The following is a 21,190-nucleotide window of genomic DNA, read 5'->3' on the forward strand; positions in this document are numbered from 1 at the left end:
ACCCTTTCCTTTCTTCCAATAAAACTGAGAGAAATGTAACACAAGTGGGTCCTGTCTCCGTTCTGGTCTTGACAATTTTAGTATACTGCTTTTTATTTTTCCCCATATGATGTCGAACTGTTCTTTCGCCCGTCTCTTTTGAGTTTTGGTGTGGAACTTTATCTTATTTTTGTATAAAAATTGTTGAAAACTCAAAGTTGAAAAAAATACATGAGTTGGGCTTGGGTAACATAATAATCATTCTCACAGCTGTAGCAAACTCCTGTATCAACAAGTTGAGGCGTTCAGTCAGCTCCAGAATCAGTCTCATTATTGTCGCCTCAGACATGGTCAGGTGGGTTCGAGCTGCGCAGGACATGATGTGCGCCACGTTTCCCACTGCATCAGTCAACTGATTGGGGGGCATAACCAGGAAGTATTTTGATGAACAGAAATGATACACATGCATTGTTTTAAGATACTTTTAAAACATTTTTTTTACCCCGCAGGGATTTCCATCCAGAGTGATGCTGCATATATCCTGGATGTCGGGTTCTTCGTCGTCTGGGTAGTGATCCAAGTAGCTGCGGGACATATTGCATCATTGTTTCATGCATGGTGGGTGGGTGGATCCCTTAATCACTAGGATCCTAGGGGCACCAATTCCTGTGGTGTGTCTTGGCACCCATCCCTCTCCATGACCAACAAATCTTTCCACCCGGTACATGGAAAAAAACTGCGGCTATCTGACGGTTATGCATATCTGTCCATTCAGGATCAATCTATCTGTGTGTGAAAAAATGACTTATGTACTGTTGGTCTGTTTCTCTTGTTTGGCATGTTCTGGCTTGGCTGCACCCTTTTTGGGATAGGCAACAGTTCAACGATGACTGAAATAAAGAAAGGTACTGTATAAAATGAAAACTAGTTTAGCCCAATAAATCTATAAGTACTTGTTCAGTAAGTAGCTGGGTAGCTACCTCAAAAGAAATAGTACAGTGTATCACACAAGTGAGTACACCCTTTACATTTCTGCAGGGATTTCATGATAATGTTTAATGGAACATCACTGAATAAACATCACTTTGACACAATGAAAAAAAACTATGAACAAATGCCATGGCTTACTGAAAAGATATCCTCTGGTCTTATGAGACAAAGATTTTTTTTTGTGGATCAGATGGGGTGAAGCAGGCTCACCAGGTGAGTAGTACATACATGTTTGTGTCGTGCTTAAAGTCAAGCATAGTGTTGGGAATGTCATGGTTTGGGGCTGCATGAGTGCAACTGAAGTTGAAAAGTTGCATTTCATTAAGGAAAACATGAACTCAAGCAGGTACTGTGAAATACTGGAGCAAGGAAGGATTCCCTCCCTCCAGAAAACTGGGTTGCAGGGCAATGTTCCAGCCTGACAATGACCCCATATACACTTCTAAGATGACCAAGGCTTTTCTAAAGAAACTAAAAGATAAAGGGGATGGACTGGCCAAGCATGTTTCCAGATCTAAACCCAGTAGAACATCTTTGGGGCATCCTCAAGTGGAAGGTGGAGAATGACAAGATCTCAAATATTCCCCAGCTCAGTCATGTTGTCATGGAGAAGTGCAAGAGCATTCCAGTGGCAATTCGTGACGCTCTGGTGAAATTAATGGCCAGGTGGATTAAAATGGTTCGACAAAATCATGGTGACCACACCAAATATTAAACTTCAGGAACTTTTACTTAAGCATGTACTCACTTTTGTTACCAAGGGTTTAGCAAATAATGGCTATATTTTGAGTTTTTTGAGGGGGAAAATACATTTACCCTGCCATATAAGCTCTACACAGACTACCTTTCATTGTGTCAAAGCAATGTTTCGTCAGTGTTGTTCAATTTAACATTGTGATGAAATCTCCGCAGAAATGCGAGTGGTGTACTCCATTTTGTGACATACTGTAAATAACTAGCTTTAAGGTGTAATACTAAAATATGCCATGCCCATATCTAAGTCTTGTCATGTTTATTTTGATAACCCTTAACATGAAGTAATGATTATATTAACTGTACTTAAACATTTTTATGTATATGGTTGTACTTATACAACTTCAGTGGTGATCTATTGTATAGTCAAAAGTGGCCTTAATTGCAAATTGTTAGGTCTACCACCTTACTTCTTTGAGTGTAATATACAATAAGAGACAGGAAACATCAATTTTCGCTAAGACAAGATGTGCAAACTAGCAATTTGTGAATGCCAGCGCACATTGAGTAAAGTCCAGGTTTCGTCCCTGTTATAAAAATGCAATTTATTTCCTCGGGCAAATGTTGAATGGTTTAGTCAGATTTCCCCAAGGAAGACTAGGGTACTGTCAGTAGTACAGTGCTCGATTCAAACATGGGATTCCTTCAATGATTAATATTTAACTTTGTAATAGATTTTATCGACTGCTCATTTTGTAGGAGAATTTGTGAATTCCTTACAGCCATTGCCTGTTGATTATTTGTTCACAAAATATTCTGTAAATAAAAACTACTTTTCAACAGTTCTTATTTTGACTGATCTTTCATCTCATAACTCAGGTATAAATTCAAACAATCGGAGGGGTACAAAACTATTCCTCAACATCACTTACTTCAATAAGGCTATCTCGCTAGCTTGATACAGTAGTTGATAGGCAGACGGACGGATACAGTATGTACTTAAGTGATAATAAGACGTACAACACATGATAAAAGCTGAGCACGAGATGGTCACTCATCAGGTTCTGTTCATCATCAGAGAACCTCCTTAGTATGGGCAAGACTACCTCCCGGTACCAGTCCTTCATTTCGTCTAAATCCGGCACCTCCAGGGCATCAGGTGGAGGTTTGGGCCTGTAGTGACTAGCCGTCTCGGCCAAAGTCCAGTTGAGCAGGAACTGCGTCAGCGTAATACTCCTTATATGCGATACCTCTGTCTAAGAAACCAAAGTACAAGAGTTTTGGCAGATCTATCCTGCATACTGCCTGCATGTCCCTGAATGTATGAGCTTCTACCTCTTTTGTGAACGCTACAAAGTGATGAATGAAGCTTGCGATGGGTTTCACCGCCATTGTGATGCCTCTGAGCACCTGCAAGTAGATTTGATCTACAATTTCTGTATTCATTTGTTCTACGGTGTTCTGTCAAACAATGTCGAATAAATATACCGTTCCCAAGGGGTTATGAGGGGATGGCGGCAGATATGGGCTGTGGTCCAGTTCTGAGTATCCAGGCTCGGTCCAGGTGTGGTTCTTTCCGTAATCGTTGGTGTTGAGTGGGTGGCCATCGGACATCAAACTGTGAAAGATCAGCGAGAGGGAATCGTTGCTCAAACCCTCCACCTCAGGCCTCATAAGCAGCTCTGCTTTTTGTGCCGGAGACAGCAGATGGAGAACTTCCAGCTGTGCAGAAAAAGGACAGGAAGAAATAAGATGACATTATGTTAAGAACAGTTGGTTGATATAACTTGGTTAATTGGATGTTTCGTATATAAAATAATTCATCTTTCATTCTAGAAAACAGTTACTAGTAATTCACAATAATCTGTGAACACAGGGCAACCCAAAATGTTGAAAGAGCATATAGGATCAAAAAAAAGAAGTTTGGAGCTGCAAAAAAAATTAGAGCTTCATATAAGGAAGGCAGCATATATTGCATATATATATACTGAATGTATGTTTATTAGTTGGAAAATGTTGAGAATTTTTTGTGTCATGTTTGTCTTCTTACAGAAACCATGACATTTTCCATTATCAAACATTTTTGAACGTGACAGAGAGCCACTAGGGGACCTCAAAGAGCTGCATGCTCCAGAGCGGCTTGTTGCTGATCCATGGGTTAGCATAATACATCCGTTTACAATTATTTATGTGTAATGCAATTCAACAGTGACATTTTTAATAACAGATCAAATTATTTGAAAATACACTGGCAATGAAAGGGGAAGACTGTATTTTTTGAGCACTAGATGCTGTATTGTGTTGTGCAACCAAAATAGAGCGCCAAAAAGTACAAGGAAGAATACAAAATACGGAGACTCAAGGTAAGCAAACTAGACCATTTTCATTATCATATTTGTTCAGCCTTTATCAAGGTATTTGGTTTTGTGGGGTACTCTAAGAAACAAGATGGTGGACAGTTATGTGAGGCTTATGTTATATGAAATAAATGTAAATTTATTGACCTACGAGTATTTTAGTAAATGCACATTTATGACATCACATGCATTTTTGATTGTATTACAAAACATTTTGTTTTGTTTTCAAATAAATAAAGTCATTTTCCCCACTAGGAGGGCTAAATAATACAAGCGGTCCTTTTAAGCAGAAAATTCCATTGTCCAATTGTATTAATTTAATATTTATTCACCAAAAATAGATTAGGTAGTGCCCTCGTCCTATTCTAACAATTTATTGCCCAATCCGAGTTAATGAAAATGACATTTTGATTAAGTTGAGACTTACGCCACTGAAAACCATGTTAAGCGCTGGGAAGTCGAAGATCCTGGCCCAGACACTGAAGGCACCAAAATTCTTTATCAGCCATTCTTCACTGCTTTCATTTGGATTTACACAACCTGATCATAGAAAACAAAGTGATTAGAAATAGCGGGCACTAATAGAGCAGGCACTATTTGTTTATAATGTGTAAAAGGAGGGCGCAACAATTTTTCTGGAGGAAGTTTCACACTGCATAAAATAAAATGCTTGCCCCACTGGCTGAAATGTTATCAACTTGTCTATTTCATCAAATAAGAATAATTATCCTCAGAATTAGCAAAATTGTTTTATTTTGAAAATGGCAAAACATTTTCTTCATTTTAACTATTATTTTTTTCCATTTTAATAAAAAACATATTGTTAAAACTCTAATGAAACATCTGTAGGTTGAGTCTTGGGACCACTGGGAAAGTTCAGAAAGATCCAGGCAGGATGAGATTTGAATTGAGGACAGAGCTTTAGGAGGTTTTCACTAGACCACCAATGCCTTGTTTGGTGAAACCACGACCATTTACAATAAAAAGACCGGCCAGCCATTTTGTTTATGGTTTTGTGAGGGAGATACAGCTCGTTATGTATTCACAAGATCAGAATATATTCTGTTTTTTTGTTTTATGGTCATAAATGCTTTGTTCCAGTGTTTGTTTTTACTTGTCTAGTCTCATGACCCGGATGTTGATTAGAACAAAGCTTCTTTTCCTTGAGGGTTTTAACAAGGGAAAAACGTTTTAAATATAGTACTGTATACAATAATATTAACATGTTAAAATATATTCAAATAAGAAATATATATACCTGAAGATAACAATATTTTCCAACAATTGGCTAAGAATTTATTTTATGCAGTGCAGTCTCCTGAACTCTCCATTATACAAATGATTTGTACTTATTTTAAGTATTATTTTTTATATTTAAGAATAGATTTTACTCATTTATAATAATGATCTGAAACAGCAATCACTAGTTAATATTACTAAAATCATAAAAGTAAAACGAAAACTCTTCATCCTTTGAAAAATGACTATTTGGGTCTACAATGAACCCTTGTTATGTTCTTAAAAGAACCCGTAATAGGCAAAATCTATAAAGTCGAATCCTTTATTTTGTTCGATTATTATACAATTATATACTTATGTCAGTGCAGAACATTTGGTGTACATTATGGGTTTTGGAAAATCTTGAAATTGCAAGAGAATTTGCTTATATGTAAAGTAAATTTGGCAAGCCTTTTGTCATATGTGTACAGATCAATGCACAGGTAGAGAAGAAGAAGAGACTGTTTAGCCAATCAGAATGCAGAACACAATCAGTGAAAAGGGACACTGAGAAATTTGATAGTGTTATAGCAAGTGTTCACTACAATTCAGTAAATGTCTCTTTTTTTAGCAAAACCTCTTAAAATCTACACTATAATTACCAGCAACACCATTTCTTGACAGAAAGGGATACATGAAGAATGAATAAATCCATTTTTGTCTGGCAGGAATCATCTCAGAAAAATGGTGGCTGAGTTCCTTCACCCTGTGATAAAAGAGCAAGGCATTAGGAAAGAATAAGAACACTCAGCTCGGTCAAGAGAAGAATCACAGCCGTACATTGTTTGGTAGGTGGAGCAGCTAAAGTTCTTGGCACTGAGGCAGGCCAAGACGTGTCTGTTAATTGACTTCAACAGCGGTGTCACCTTGACCTCCATCCACATCTCTACCAGGGCTTCATTGTGAAGAGGCTCGGCTTCGGGGTCGAAAGCCATTCCTCCCTCAAGGCCTATGTACGCCCCTTTTGCGCTGGATCTCTGTCAAGATACAGGTGTAATGGGAAATGAGTTTTAGAACCTGAAATTGATACAACTAATAAAGAGTAAAACTATCATGAATTTTTTTACATAAAGGTATTCCCAAACATAATTTTGTTTTTAATTAGGCACAGAACTTGTAGTGTTCGTCCCTGCAATTATGCAAGTAAGTTACAAAATATTCCACGCACCAGCGGACTAAAGGAATTTAGTGTTTTTATTCTAGACCTGTTGACGTCAATAGAAAAAACAACACTTTCAAAAGGGCGTATCCCATTAATACAACATTTGAGGCAGCTCCAAAACAGACAGTGATTGTAAAAAAACAGTGATTTCATACCGCTCATTTCTACTTGGAAAATTGCAATTTTGCTTATCCTGTCATTGTGGGCCTTGTGACCATTTTGTCCGAGTTTGATAACTCAACCTCCAAAAGCACCTTTGGCTAAGTTTACCTGCCGCCGTTATGGCATGCGTACCTTTTTTGCCTTTGCCTCCTTTTAGGTAGGCGATTGTGGTTTTTTGTTTTTTGCCGCGTATGCCGCGTTTGGCATAGTTTTGGCAAGCTCCTTGTTAGCGTTGGGGCTGCTGAGGGTTTTCACGTTTTGTTTGCTTCCGCTTGGTTTTCCCAGTATGTGTTGTTATCTCGGAAAATAAATGGAAGATATTGATGGATTAAACATAGATATTATGCGGAAATCCATGTACTCTTTCCTCCCATTTTGCATGTTTGAAAATTTGTGAATACCTTTTAAGACCAAAAAGCTTTTTGTGGGAGTGGGACTATTCAAGTTTAATAGTAAAAATCCAAGATCTTGCGACTGCACTTTTACCTGATGCAACAAGGGGCCAAACCCATTTTAACTTATTTATTCTAACTGCCATGACGTTTAAAAGCGGTGAATGAGTCAGCCATTGAGTTCCAGTAAGTTAGAAACACACTCATACTTTACAACTAAGTAACAACGACTCTGGCCGCCACCCAGTCAAAAATTCCTTTTCGTTATGGTTCAGGTTAAGTCAAAAGTATCCAAACTATCCATCAACTTTTAATTAACCAGCTGGCATCTTGTAACATAACATTTAGTAAGGATACTTTTGTTTTTTATTTTGCAAAACCTTTTTTAAATATGTTGAAGTGCAAATTAACTGTCACGAACTAAATGCATTTAAATCATTACACGGTTAACCCAAAATTAAACCAGCAATAAAGAAACGTTTTCCCCATTTCTCCTTTGTGCCAAGTTCCAGATTTTTTAACTATCACATCAATGTAACATTTTTAAAAATAATTGTTCCTCTTTGAGTTCTTATTTTGCGGAAACCGGGTACTTTTCATTAGGCGCTGCTGGTAAACAGGGTCTGAACCATTGACATGCAGTCAGGGAAGGAAGGTGGGGCTGTGCCTCACCTGTCATAATGGAAATATAAAGTTAAAAATAGATGTAATGGTAATATTTATTCAATTTTAAAGATCTTTCTGAGTAATTTCACAATTTTGGGTGTTTCTTTTACAAAATTGGTAAATTTCCACATTATTTGATGAAGATTATTAATAAAATTAGTATGTAACATATTACTGCAGACACATAGTGAGGCACGCAATTGTCTAGCCTCATGGCAGAAGGCAATAGTGAGACCAAGTATTCTGATTGAGCACACATATCAGTCCCCAACAATAGGGTTAGTGACAGTATTAGCAAGCTAACAGTAAGTCAAGTGTTCAAGAACTTTTTTTTCTTGTTGCATGGACTTTTTTTTTTATAATGGAGTATTTCCTATATAATGATGCTTTAATTCAAAATGAACAGCGCATAGACTTCATTTTTAATTTACAAGTAAGTATGTTTTTTATGCTACAGTTTTTTCTTTTGTAACTTAATTTTGTGTGTGTTTTTTTTTCTGTTTTTTGAACACAGAAACAAAGAACGAGGGGAGGGGGGACAAAAACAAAACAACATTGTTGGGGAATATCTTCCACAGTCAAGTCATTATTCAAAGTCCAGTCTTCATTGTTCGTAAGTAGTGTCCTTCTTTTACCTATAGTCTATCCATTTTCCCTATTTGTCCATAAATTGGGTCTCCTGTATTCTTATTCGAAATGTAGTCCTCTCCATTACAAATATTTCCTCCACAATGCACACACACTGCTCCACTGTGGGGAGCTCCTGCTTGTGCCATGATCTTGCTATTACTTTTGTGCTAGCTGTCAGTAAACTTTTTAACCAGGTACACATCCTTTCTATGTAATATTTCTTAGATCACAGTAATAGAGCACAGTTCTGAGGTCATGAGATCGAACCTTCCTGTATGGAGTTTGCATGTTCACCCCGTGCTTGTGTGGGTTTCCTCTGGACACTCTGGTTTACCCCCACATTCCAAAAACATGCATGTCAGGTTAATTGGCCAGTCCGAATTGTCCCTAGGTGTGAATGAGCGAGTGAGTTGTCTGTCTCTGTGTGCCCTGCCACTGACTAGCAACCAGTTCAGGGTGTCCCCTGTCTACTGCCCGAAGACAGCTGGGATGGGCTCCAGCCCCCCCGCAACCCTACTGAGAATAAGCGATGCAGATAATGGATGGATGAATAGTCGACGACTAATCAAAATAATGAGCAACTATTTTCAGTGCCTCGGACTGGGGTAGTGTGAGGAGGGTGATGAGGACAGCAGAGAAAATCACCGGGACTTCTCTCCCCTCCATTCAGGACATTGGCCAGAAGCGCTGCCTATCCCGAGCCAAGAACATCATTAGGGACCCCTCTCACCCCCATCATAGACTGTTCACTCTGCTAGCCTCTGGGAAGAGGTACTGCAGTGTTCCGTGCAGGACCACCAGGTTCTGCGACAGCTTTGTCCCCCTGGCCATTAGACAGTTAAATGGTCAACCACACACATAGTAAGTCTACACAGCTGCTAATCTGTACATCTGTTTGTTTTTGTTGTTTTGTTTTTTTTTGCACTACTGGCAGTTCTCTTATACCTAGCCACTCCTTTGCACATATGTTCTCCTCTGCACTATCGTACTCCAGTGTTATTGTTATTGTATAGTGACTTGTTTACCTGACTGCCCATTTTGCACATCTGGTTAGCTGCTCCTCTTGCACTCTTTGCACTACTGTATAATACTATACATAGCTATAATTATTAGTATATTATTAGTACTTCAATACTCCAACTCAATACAACATTTTATTTATATCTGTACATTCAAGGAAACTGTGCGGGTCGGAGAATATTAATCAAGTAATCCTTAAAATAGCACTTGGATAACTCATCAGAATTTCAGTTTATCACATGTCCATAGTTGCATTTTTTGAATTGCCTTTTATCATTGCATTATATGAATGCAGACCATTTAATCATAGAATAGGAGTTAGAACACAAATATGTTTATATTGAACGGGAAATAAAATACTGTATTTTGTTCCTCCTGCTAATTCTTCTTAGATTAGGTTACCATGGTTAAAATTGAAGAACGCAATGTGACAGGGGTATAGTATACATTTGGCTGAGGGGAACTTTTGCTATGAACATTGTTTGCATTTTAGCCATCCAAGAGCAACAAACTTGTCTCCCTCCACAGTGACACTAATGTTTTGTTCCCTGGTGACTACTGATTGCAAAAATATTAAAAACTTCCCTAACCACATAAGTAAACTGTGAGGACACATCTTTTAACTGTCATGTACACTAGAGGGACTGACAGGTGTTTGTCTTTTTTCACAAAAAAATCTCTACTCACTCAGTAGCAAACATGCTTTGAAACATGTCTTTGTTAAAAAAAAATAGTACACAACTGCCCTATTTTTTCTTTATTAAAATATAAGAAAAACAGTGCTTGATTCTTTTTTAATACTACACAACTTGAGATATTGTTTAAAGCAAACCGAAAATATTGGGTGTTTTTTTTTTTTAAACTGTGTTTTGTGTTTAAAAAAAAACAACACTCGGGTCTCATTGTAAAAAAAAACCTACTACAAAATCAGAGTCATTGTGTTTAAAAAGAAGCCAACAAATTTGTCATTTTATACCAAAAAAGGGAAATTTCTTTAAAACAACAACAAACAACAGGCTAATTGTTTTGTTTGTTGGAAGCAACATGAAAAAACGCAATTAAAAAAAATAATAAAAAAAAAAAATCCCGAAGAGGTAATTTTGTTCAAAATAACAAAGAATCCTTTTATTCAAAATAACAAAAAAATGGCTTATTTAAAATCCCCCCAAAACATAGTTCACTTAAAGAAGAATAGTTGTAAAAAATATATAAATATTAACAACTTTTTCGTTTGGTTTTAAACAACTCAAACAAGTAGACCAACTTATACAAAACACCACTCAAAGAATTGTTTGTAGTTAAACAAAAATAGTCCCTCAATTCCCTTGGGGTCGGCTTGTTTTGGCAACCAAAAAACGAGTGGTTAGCTCATGTGCGGCACAGTTCTGGGGTCATGAGATCGAACCTTCCTGTGTGGAGTTTTCATGTTCTTCCCATGCTTGGGCGGGTTTCCTCCCGCATTCCAAAATCATGCATGTTAGGTGAATTGGATGGTCCAAATTGTCCCTAGGTGTGAATTAGTGAGTGAGTTGTCAGTCTCTATGTGCCATGCGGCTGGCTGGCAACCAGTTCAGGGGGACCCCTGCCCACTGCCCGAAGATAGCTGGGGTGGGCTCCAGCACCCCGTGACCCTACTGGGGATAAGCGTTGCAGATGATTGATGGATGAATGGATGGATGGATTTTTAGTGTTACTGATAAGTTTCTACTTTTTTTAATATTGGACAAATGCAAAGTGGATTTCATAGGATGCCAGTTCCTTATTTTGACCATTATGACACTGTGTTGTTTGTTGTTTTGACATCATTGTCGCCATTGTTGTTCTTTATAAATCTGACTGTGCCTCACCAAATATAATTTTAACTGCATGTCACTGATCTGGCCTGTTTTGTTTTTTTGTAACATTGAGAAGTTTATTTTAAATAAGTGTAGGTTCGGGGAGGGGCGGCAGAAACTGGGAATGGAATTCTCATATCTGAAGGCTCCTCTCTCTGTTTCTCCTTGCAAGTTCAAAATCTATTGATGTCTTCTCTCTTTGATTTGAGTGTCTACTTAAGTTTAAACTTAACAGTTACATAAAACAGAAAAGCAAACTTGTGAAGTGGGAATTGGTGCAACAGCATTCCTCAAGTGCTTCAGTCAGGGGCATATTATCTGGGCAAGCCTACCATGAAGGTATAAACATCCATCGCCGCTTCCAACATTGCCTTTAGATTCCGCATATGATCGTGGCCGGTGAGTGACGAAGGCGCGCCCACGCAGTGGAGGAAGCATGACGCTGCATCTTGGTGCTTTCAGAAGATAAAGACAATCACAAATAAACAAACACAAAAATTCTTTTGGGTTGACTCCGCTTTGTTAGAGCAATTTTTTCTTCTTTGCTCACCTGACCAGTCGAGTTACAGGCTGCCTCTCTGCATCGGTCATGGGAAACCAACAACATTTTAATAATATAAGAGAGATTTGAGAAATGTGCAAAAAATAAAATAAAATTGAGGTTCTTACCCATTATGACCAGATGCTGCTGTTGGGGTCAAAAAATGACAAGGTTTTGTAGGACAACATTTTATTCATAATATTTGTACTTGCAAATGGAAATCAAATTGTTTGTTTTTTTAAATATATATATACATATATATTTATATATATATATATATATATATATATATATATATATGTTTATATATATATAGCCATACCCCCCAGTGGGAGGTAGCTAGAGTCAAGAAACACATTCACATTTTTTTTACTCTTTCTGGGAGATTGTTACATACTACAGATGAGCTGTATGTTTTGCATCCTTAGAGACATCCTTAAGTCCCTTTGCTAAATTTTACTATTCTACATTAACCACAGGGTTCCAACAAACCCCCTGCACCCAACCTCCACAGGGTAGATAGGTGTCGCCCAACCCGCTTCTCCACACAGATATTGGGGAAAATCGGTTTACATTCCTGCAAATGTATAAAACCTGGTTTGTATTATCAACTGATGCTGGGGGCTGTTAGGTAAGGTACGGGTTGCACCTCGGGTAATGGTTTGGAAGCTGCAGATGAATAGCTGCTCTCGCCGCATTCAATTTCCAACTTCGCTACAGGGCAGGAAAACAAAATCAGGATTTAAATGGTCTTTCAAAACGCCTATATAATGCTTAACCTGAAGGCTTGGGATACCCAGCCCCCTCGCGCAACCCAACTGATGTGTTGCAACAACTCGTTGGAAGTCATTAGGTGACCAAACCCCCCAATTCCAAACCCTGATGCCGAGCGCGAAGCACGGAGGCAATGGATACCAATTTTGTAAGTCTTAAGTAGGACCCGGCCGAGGCTCGAACCTGCAACTTCCCAGTCTTGTGGCGGGAGCCCTACCTTCAAGGCCACTGAGCTGTTTTTTTTTTTTTACATTCTAACACTATTGGCAGAAAATTCCTTTAAGGTATATGTATGCTTGTTTTATTTTATTTATTTTATTTTTTTTAGAATTATAATTGTATTCATTGTCAATGATAACAACATAGCGAACATGTAAACAATTCTTACATTAGATTAGCACGTAAAAAAGACTTAAAAGCTAAAAAAAAGCAAGAAAAAGAATATTAGGATGAATAGGCAAATTATTTATGTAGACTTGCTTAAGCTGCTAGTGCATCAGAATAATAGCGCATTAAAAAGTTGTTCAATGACAATTAGCAGAAGCATAATGTCAGAATAAGATATACAAAGAAAATATTTTACCCAGCTTCTTATTTTATCATGATTATTATTATTATTATTTTAGCATATGGCACAATATTTTGTTGATCTTAAGTAATATTTTCCACTAGATTTACTGGAAAAAAAAAATCTAATAATGAGAAAAATGATCGACCATCTGCTACATAAAGTAATTTTGCTTATTTTCAGGAAATATTTGCTCATTTTACTCCCCAAAAGGTTAAAATATCTTTAAATCAGGAAAAAAAAATCACGTCAAATATATTACATTGTCTGCCAAAGGGGTACAATTGTATTTTTTTGAAGTGTAGCTATCATAAAACAACAAACAAATTCAGTGAGTGAAAAAAAACGAAAGTTGTATAATGAAAGTTCCTTCCATTTTATTTTGACAGTTTGACAAGAAACATTGAGCACCACAGGCATTTGTACAACACCTCCCATTGTCCTCTTTTTTTCCTATTGTCTAATAATCCAGGTGAAAGAGCACAACCAATCATGCACAGTTAGTTCCTTTTATACTAACTGCTCACCAAACCAGTACGATTTAAGTGATTCATACGATGACTCAACAATATTTAATGGAGGACTTGGACTATAATAAATGAGTTGTTTATACTGCTTAAACAATTCCGTGATACTGGGGAATATTTTCTCTAATTCATTTAATCCTTATTGTTTCATCATTTTTAAAAGAATATACAGTAGTTAAGTACATTTTCATCCTATTAGCATTATTGTGGATTGTCTAAGTGCGAAGGAAAATATCCAAATTACAATTTCTAGCCTTAAAGTGCGCAAATATTGAAACATTTCAGGATTATCCATATGGCCGGACCTTTTTGGCCATCACTGACAGCAACCCTCCGACTTACATACGCACTGATGCAAAACTTAATGCTATAAGCTACAGATGAATAGCTGCTCTTGCCGCATTCAATTTCCAACTTCGGTACAGGGTGGGAAAACAAAATCAGGATGCAAATGGTCTTTCTTGACGCCCACATAATGCCCTGATGACTTAATATTCCAAAAAGAATTGGAGATAATGGTGATCTGTGCAGTCATTTTGTGGTTGAGGGCTATACAAAATAACCCTTAGTTCCAAAAAAAAAAGACCGCTTTTTGTAATACATAGTATTGGATGGACACAGTATTATTCAGAACGCTTCAATATTACTACTGAGGGCAGAAACGTGATACTATTCTAAAGCTATGTTTGAGGGGGCTGAATGTTTCATTACTAATAAAGGAAATGGTTTGATAATTAAACATTGGAAATAGGGGAGCAATAAATTGCAGTCGCTAACGATAAGAATTCGATTATTGTGGCTGGCCAAAGAGGGAGACTTCAAAAAATATATTTATATATATATATATATTTTAAGATATTATAAATATATCCATTATCTGCACTGCTTATCCTCAGTAGAGTCGCAGGGGTGCTGGAGCCCATCCCAGCCATCTTCGGGCAGTGGGCAGGGGACACCCTGAACTGGTTGCCAGCCAGTCGCAGGGCACACAAAGACAGACAAGTCACTCGCTCATTCACACCAAAGGAGAATTTGGACCGGCCAATTAACCTGACATGCATGTTTTGGGAATGTGGGAGGAAGACAGAGTGCTCGTAGGAAACCTACGTAGGCATGGGGAGAACATGCAAACTCCACATGGGAGGCTGCAGTACCTGGACTTGAACACTGAACCTCTGCACCGTGGGACTGCGCGCTAACCACCTAGCTGCCGTGCCGCCCATGCTGTTAAACTTAAAAGGAAGAAAAAAATAATAATTGGCAAGCTATAGAGCAATGGTTCCCAAACTTTTAAATTTTGGCGCCCCCCTTGTCTCCCCGGTGAATTCAGACTATATTTACGAGGCCGCCATGACACTCAATGAACTCACACGGTGAGTGTGGCATAGTGTGGTGCTTGCAAACTTTGAATCGCGTTTATTGGCCTGTGCCATTATTATAACTTGCCTCTGATTGGTCAGCGCTTTTAAAACTCAAACAGTAAGAATTGTGGTTGGCCAAACTATATCACTCACTACAAAACCTTGAAAAAAACGCAGTGCTATGCGGTTTCACAACCGCTCTACGTCACATCGCGATGTCAATTTGATTTTGGTTAATCGTGCAGCCCTAACATCTTGTTAACAAATCGTCAAACAAACGTTCAAACTTCTGACTTCGACTTCAGACTGCTGCCCCCCTACCGCCCCCTTCTTCCTCACTGCCCCCCCTAGATCTTTCCACCGCACCCAGGGGGGGCGGTACCGCCCACTCTGGGAAGTATTGAGTGTACTAGCAAACTGTAACTGTAGCAAGCTGAACAAACAAATCCTCCTGCATTGATTTTATAGCATTTGTCAACTCGCAATAGCTGAAGGAGAAGATTCACAGCCATTTTTAAGATGGACTTTTCGACAAAAGCTGGACATCATTAAAAAAGGTTGGACAACTCCAATGCTAGCAAGCCTGTCAACTGGAGAAAGGGTTTGACCACCACTTTTAGTCCACAAACTACAACGGTACCCCTGGCTGACAGGATCTGAGGAACACTGCAACATTCAGCATTAGATTCGATGGCGAGAGAAAAGAGCTTGTTGATGGAACTGAAACGCACAGATAATCAGTACAACATAGGAAAAGAAGGAGGATGGCTTTGTGCACAAATAAAAAGGATTTTTTGTGAGTCAAGTGTGGCTATGTTCCTAAATAAAACTGAAATTTTATGAGGTTATTATTGATTGTTTTTTATAGAGTACCGGTATGGGTCACAGCTGTAGCTGCAGTAGAGGATTTATAGCCATAAAATCAATATGGAGTTGGATTGATGCAGCCGTAGCTCTCCTGAAAGCCTAGGTGTAAGCAAGGTTGGGTAGGGTTACTTTAACTGGATTACTTTCAATTACTTTTGGATGACTCCAATACCAAATATGCTAATAAAAGACCAAAGAAACTAGATATGAATAAAATGTCTACATTTGTGCAGGCTTGGGGAGTAACGGAAAGCATGGAACAGCAAAAATGATGTTGGCAAGCTGTTTGGATTTATTTTCATTTTGTTTCTGTCGCATTTTATGTTAGTTTTGCCGGAGATCAAAGAAATCAAAGCCAGGAGAGAAAGCTTACCACGTGTTGTGAGTCATCATTGTATTCACATTTAGTTTATTTTGTTTTTTATTATCATATTTGGTATTGGAGTAATCCAAAAGTAAATGAAAGTAATCCAGTTAAAGTAATCCTACCCAACCCTGGGTGTAAGCATATGGCCCACTACTGAATTTGAATAATTGTTCAGTCTTTGTTTAGACTTGAGAAATCCCGACAATCACATCGATGCCGCGGCTCACTTACCGGAGCCACCGCACTGGAGGTAAAGCAGCAGGAAAATGTAGCTCGATCTCATGATGCGGCAGGTCTCATGAGGACGAGTGTGGTTTTGTGGCTCTTGTCGCTGGGGAGGGAACAGGCAGAAACATTGTATGTGAAACACTCGACAACACAGGGACATCATGCCAGACTGTCAACAGAAAGTGTACCTCAGCCACCTTACAATTACACCATCAGAACTCTTCTTTTCTGTAGGACTGCAGGCTACAACCTGACCTTGGTATCCTCCAATTATTTTTCAAAGTTACATAGCTCATCTTAAACTAAATTTTGTAATTGTAATTATACATTGTTTAATTTGTATTTGATCAGCATATTTTTCTCACGGTTGCCATGGTGCCCAATTGGCCCGTGTGGCACCAGCTGCGGCTCATTGACAGATTGGCTTTCTGTCTATTTAAGCTCAGTGCTCTTATTTTTCCTTTGTCAGTCTGTCATTGAACTTCTGCCCCGCAAGGCGTGGTTTCGACTCGGTCCTGTTCCTGTTGGTATTTCCTGTCTGGTATTGTTCCCGTTTATTTTGTCCTGTTTAATTTTGTTTTCCAGTTTTGTTTCCGTCTATTTTTGTCCCGTTAATTATTTTCTCCAGTTTTCGTTCCCGTCTAGTTTGTCCTGTTTATTTTCGATATCTTGTTTAATTATCTATCCTGTCTGTCCCGTCCTGTCCGGTATCGACCCCATCTGTCCGATATCAAGTCGGGCAATTAGTATCGATCTCGTCGGCTTACTATCATTTCACGCCAGACTGCTGCCTAACGTGCATGACTCCCCATTTCCTGTAAAATAAAAGGCTTGTGTGAGTAACGTCACACGTTTGGGTCCTGATCCTGCTCTGGTTCATGACAATTTTGTTATTAATAATTTGAAAGTAAGCCATAGTAATCAAGGTATATTACTGCAAAATTATGGTATTTGGATTACGTTAAGGACTACATTTTTCAACAGGTAACTATTAACTGTAACGGATTACATTTTCAAAGAGATTCTCTTAACTCTGAACATAACGCGGCACTTCAATTCCTCATGAAAAAAACCTGAAAATCTCGTGCTTGTTTTCAGGTACATAAAGTACACAATGCTGCGATGGGATCAAATGATAGAAATCAGGGAGCGGCCATCAGATACGTTTCAGAATCAGCCCTGACCTTCACCATTGTGGCACATTGTCTGCACCAGTGAAAAGAATGCTGAAATTCAACCCTGTTGCCATCTGCACAGTAAACACAAAAAGCTTATGATGCTCTATTTTGAAGCAAACGGAACAATAATGGGAGCGGGGGGAATTAACCACTGTAAAAACATTGAGCTAACAGAAGAAGACAGTGCTGTCTAAGTTAAAGATCACACTGCAAAAATACACTGAAAACAAATCTTAACCCAATTGCAGAAAGGTTAAGGTGGAGCTTTACTGCTTTCAAATGACTACTCCATGCCATTTTAACCTTTCACAAAATAATATCAATTATACTCGAAATAAGCAATATTTCTTCGTCTAAAAGTAGATTATGTTGCTCAATTAGATAAAGTTACAGCGTGTAATATTTGACCACTATATGTGTATAGTGTTGTGCAACCAAAAAAACGAGTGCTAAAAAGCACAAGGAAGAATACAAATTACAGTGGCTAAATGTGTCATGATTACTGATGTGATTCACCTGAGCCCGCTCATTTGGCGCCAACCGCCACGGGTTATGATTGGCTCCCTGTCCCGACTTAAACCCAGTCCTGTCAATCCCCTGTTGTCAGTCCGTCTGCAAACCTCTGTGTTTACAAGCCAAGCCCTTTTCGACCCTGACTCCCACCTGTCCCGTTTTTGCCTCCGTTTGTCTCCGGCTACAACCTGTTTTTGGAACGACTACATCTAATCTCCCGTCCTGGCTTACGACTCGTTTCCGACCCCGACCACGCCTTGCTCTCCCAGTCCCGACTACCGACCAGTTTTTTTGTCCCTGACACCGTCATCGCTCGCGACGGAAAATCCACTTCTGTGTTCGGATCACAATCCGAGTACGAGATCGACTTGCTTCCCGCGTCCAGCGAACACCGGATCATGGGCGCAGCCCTTCCTCTTTCCTTCAATAAAACTAAAAGTTACGCGATTGGGTCCTGTTTCTGTTCAGGTCCTGACAGAAGAGCCAAAACCTATTGATATTAATTTGTTATGGATAAGTTTGTTGTTTTCTGAACTGCAAATAATCAAACACATCGAAGCATTAATATAAAAAGATTAAATATCTTGTCCTGACAAAAAGTGACAAAAACACAATATTATTTTCCCTCACTTTTTTGCCAACCTTTACACGAATAAAGAAAGAAAAAAGTCAAAGAAAAAATGGAAAGAAAAGAAGAGGAAAAAGGGGGGAAGAAAAATATGAAGAAACAAAGAGAGAAAGGAAAAAGGGGAAAAAGAAAGAGTACAAGAAAAAAACGAAAGAAAAGAGAGAAGAAAAAAGAGAAAGAAAGTCAAAAAATGAAAAAAGAAAGGATAAACATGGAAGAAACAAAAGAAAGAAATGAAAGTGCAATTAACCAGTAGTTCTTTGTAGAAGATCGAAGGTAGAAAATAATTGAAACAATAGCCTTACACTTTATCATCAGTATTTCCTGTAATAGTCCTTTTCCCCGTTCTTCTTTGTTATGACATCTACCGAGGATATCCGTTTGAGGCAGGGTTGTCAAACTCCTTTTAACCCGGGGGCCATACAATAGAAAAAAAATTATCTCGGGGCTGGACTAGTAGATTGAGGAGTAAGAAAAAAAGAGAGAATGAATTAAGAGAAAGAGAGGTAGACAAAAAGAGAGAGTGTGGAACAAGGAAAGAGAGAAAGGGAAAAAGAGATAGAAACAAAAGAGATTGAAAGAGAAATGGTGAGAGAGAAAGAGAGAAGGATGGAAAAGAGTAAAAGAGAAAAGGGTAGAAAGAGAAAGAAAAAAGAATAAGAGAGCAAAAGACACAGAGAAAGAGACACAGAGAAACAAAGAAAGAGAAAAAGAGAGACAGAGAGAGTGAACGAGAGAGAGATAGAGAGTGAGAAAAAAAGGGAGGAAGAGAGAGAGCGAGAGAGAGAGAAATACAACTACAGCATCTTTATGAGAGGCACCTGGCTTTGGCAACATCAAATGGACATATTTCAACCTGCAGCTTATTTTTCTCTTGCGCTTCCTTGAACGTTGTCTTGCGGGCCGAATTAAATCCCTTAGGGGCCTTATCCAGCCCGTGGGCCGCATGTTTGACACAGCTGGTTTGGGGCATCTTTCTTAATAATCGTTACATACTCTAGCAAATGACTGATGACCTAATGCGTTTTAAGGCATCATAACACTCAACCTTGAATTCTCTTCCCATAATTGCTACACAGGTTTTTATATTTTAAGTGAAGAGTCTTTCAAGGTAATAGTTTCTCTGTGTGTTTATTCAAGCTTATTCCAACAAGATTAGGTAAACAATGGGGACAAATGTGCTGTTTGTCAAGCCGTACCTTAAGTGAAGTGCTTGGAAAATATTTGAAGGGCTCATGCATGCATTTATTTCCTCCTTATGAATCTTTCTTAAGGAATTTTCCCTTACAAATGGGTAATGCAAAATGTTTTTAAATATAGTGTTCTGACATATTACTGGCATTGTGAATGTACACAGATTTATTATACAGACGCTCCCCTACTTACGTCCATTCAACTTACGAAAAACGGTAGATACGAACATTTTTTTCGGGAAGTCGAAAAATATCCGGACATTGTTACTAGTTAGATTTTGTATTGTGTACCTTTTTCCGAGTACAGGACATTACTGTAGTGCGTCTTTCCGCCTCTACCAGCGTGTGGCGCTGTGAGAGGTCACCCAGCATCCACCCCGAAGAAGAAATCCACTTCCTCTTCCTAGTTCGTGTGTAAACATTCTATACTGTATCTCCAGAACTTTGACATTTTTATTGTTTAATATCTTGTGCATCCATTCAATATGGTTGGTGTAAAGTGTAAAGAAGAGGTGAGCCGTTTCATTTGAAATGAAAGTTGTAAAAGAAAGCCCGATACGGTTGAGAAAACTACGTTGGAGGAAGTCGCCTACCTTGTAAAGCTCATCTTCCAAAAGTAAGTTAAACTTAACTTTGTTTATCTTTATAGAGCATATTATTTTATGGAATGTTTATTTTTTAGAACAAAACAATACAGGTTACTTATGCAAGCCTTAAACAAACTTATATAAACCTTAAAAATACAAAATAGAGCACTGAAGCAACTTACGAACAAACTCAACTTACGAACGATCGTCCGGAATCTCGTACATAAGTAGGGCAGCGTCTGTATACCGTAGTCTATTCTAAGCTCAGTGCTCGCATTTTTCCTTGGTCAGTCCGTCAACAAACCTCTGCCCCGCAAAACAAGGGTTTTGACTCGGTCCTGTTTCCTGTTGGCATTTCCTGTCCGGTATTGTTCCCCTTTATTTTTGTCCTATTTAATATCGGTTTCCAGTTTCGTTCCCGTCTATTTTTGTCCTGTTTGTTATTCTCTCCACTTTTCATTCCCGTCTAGTTTTTCCTGTTTTATTTCGATATCCTGTTTTATTATCAATCCTGTCTGTCCCGTCCTATCCGGTATCGACCCCATCTGTCCGATATCTGCTCGGGCAATTGGAATCGATCTCGTCGGTCTCTGGTTTCCTGTCTTTCCACGCTAGACCGCTGCCTAACGTGCATGACTCCCCATTTCCCGTAAAATAAAAGGCTTGAGTGAGAACGTTACGCATTTGGGTCCCG

General features: G+C 38.6%; 1 protein-coding gene across 1 annotated transcript in view; it reads right to left on the minus strand.

The window, feature by feature from the left end:
• The window catches only part of LOC148361209 (uncharacterized), an 87,192-nt gene that overhangs the window by 64,400 nt on the left and 1,602 nt on the right, over positions 1 to 21,190 (minus strand). Inside the window, exons 2-13 of the mRNA XM_088341944.1 lie at positions 16,401 to 16,500; positions 11,834 to 11,852; positions 11,715 to 11,742; positions 11,497 to 11,619; positions 6,078 to 6,274; positions 5,900 to 6,003; positions 4,447 to 4,559; positions 3,151 to 3,384; positions 2,998 to 3,072; positions 2,683 to 2,918; positions 482 to 563; positions 248 to 391 (exon numbers count right to left, since the gene is read on the minus strand). Of these exons, the coding sequence (XP_088198070.1) occupies positions 248 to 391; positions 482 to 563; positions 2,683 to 2,918; positions 2,998 to 3,072; positions 3,151 to 3,384; positions 4,447 to 4,559; positions 5,900 to 6,003; positions 6,078 to 6,274; positions 11,497 to 11,619; positions 11,715 to 11,742; positions 11,834 to 11,852; positions 16,401 to 16,452 (1,407 nt within the window). The 5' untranslated portion in view covers positions 16,453 to 16,500. The remainder of the gene's footprint in view (positions 1 to 247; positions 392 to 481; positions 564 to 2,682; positions 2,919 to 2,997; positions 3,073 to 3,150; positions 3,385 to 4,446; positions 4,560 to 5,899; positions 6,004 to 6,077; positions 6,275 to 11,496; positions 11,620 to 11,714; positions 11,743 to 11,833; positions 11,853 to 16,400; positions 16,501 to 21,190) is intronic.

This window comes from Urocampus carinirostris, chromosome 8 (assembly GCF_059441175.1).
Source record: "Urocampus carinirostris isolate Australia breed hairy pipefish chromosome 8, RoL_Ucar_1.0, whole genome shotgun sequence".
NCBI lineage: Eukaryota > Metazoa > Chordata > Actinopteri > Syngnathiformes > Syngnathidae > Urocampus > Urocampus carinirostris.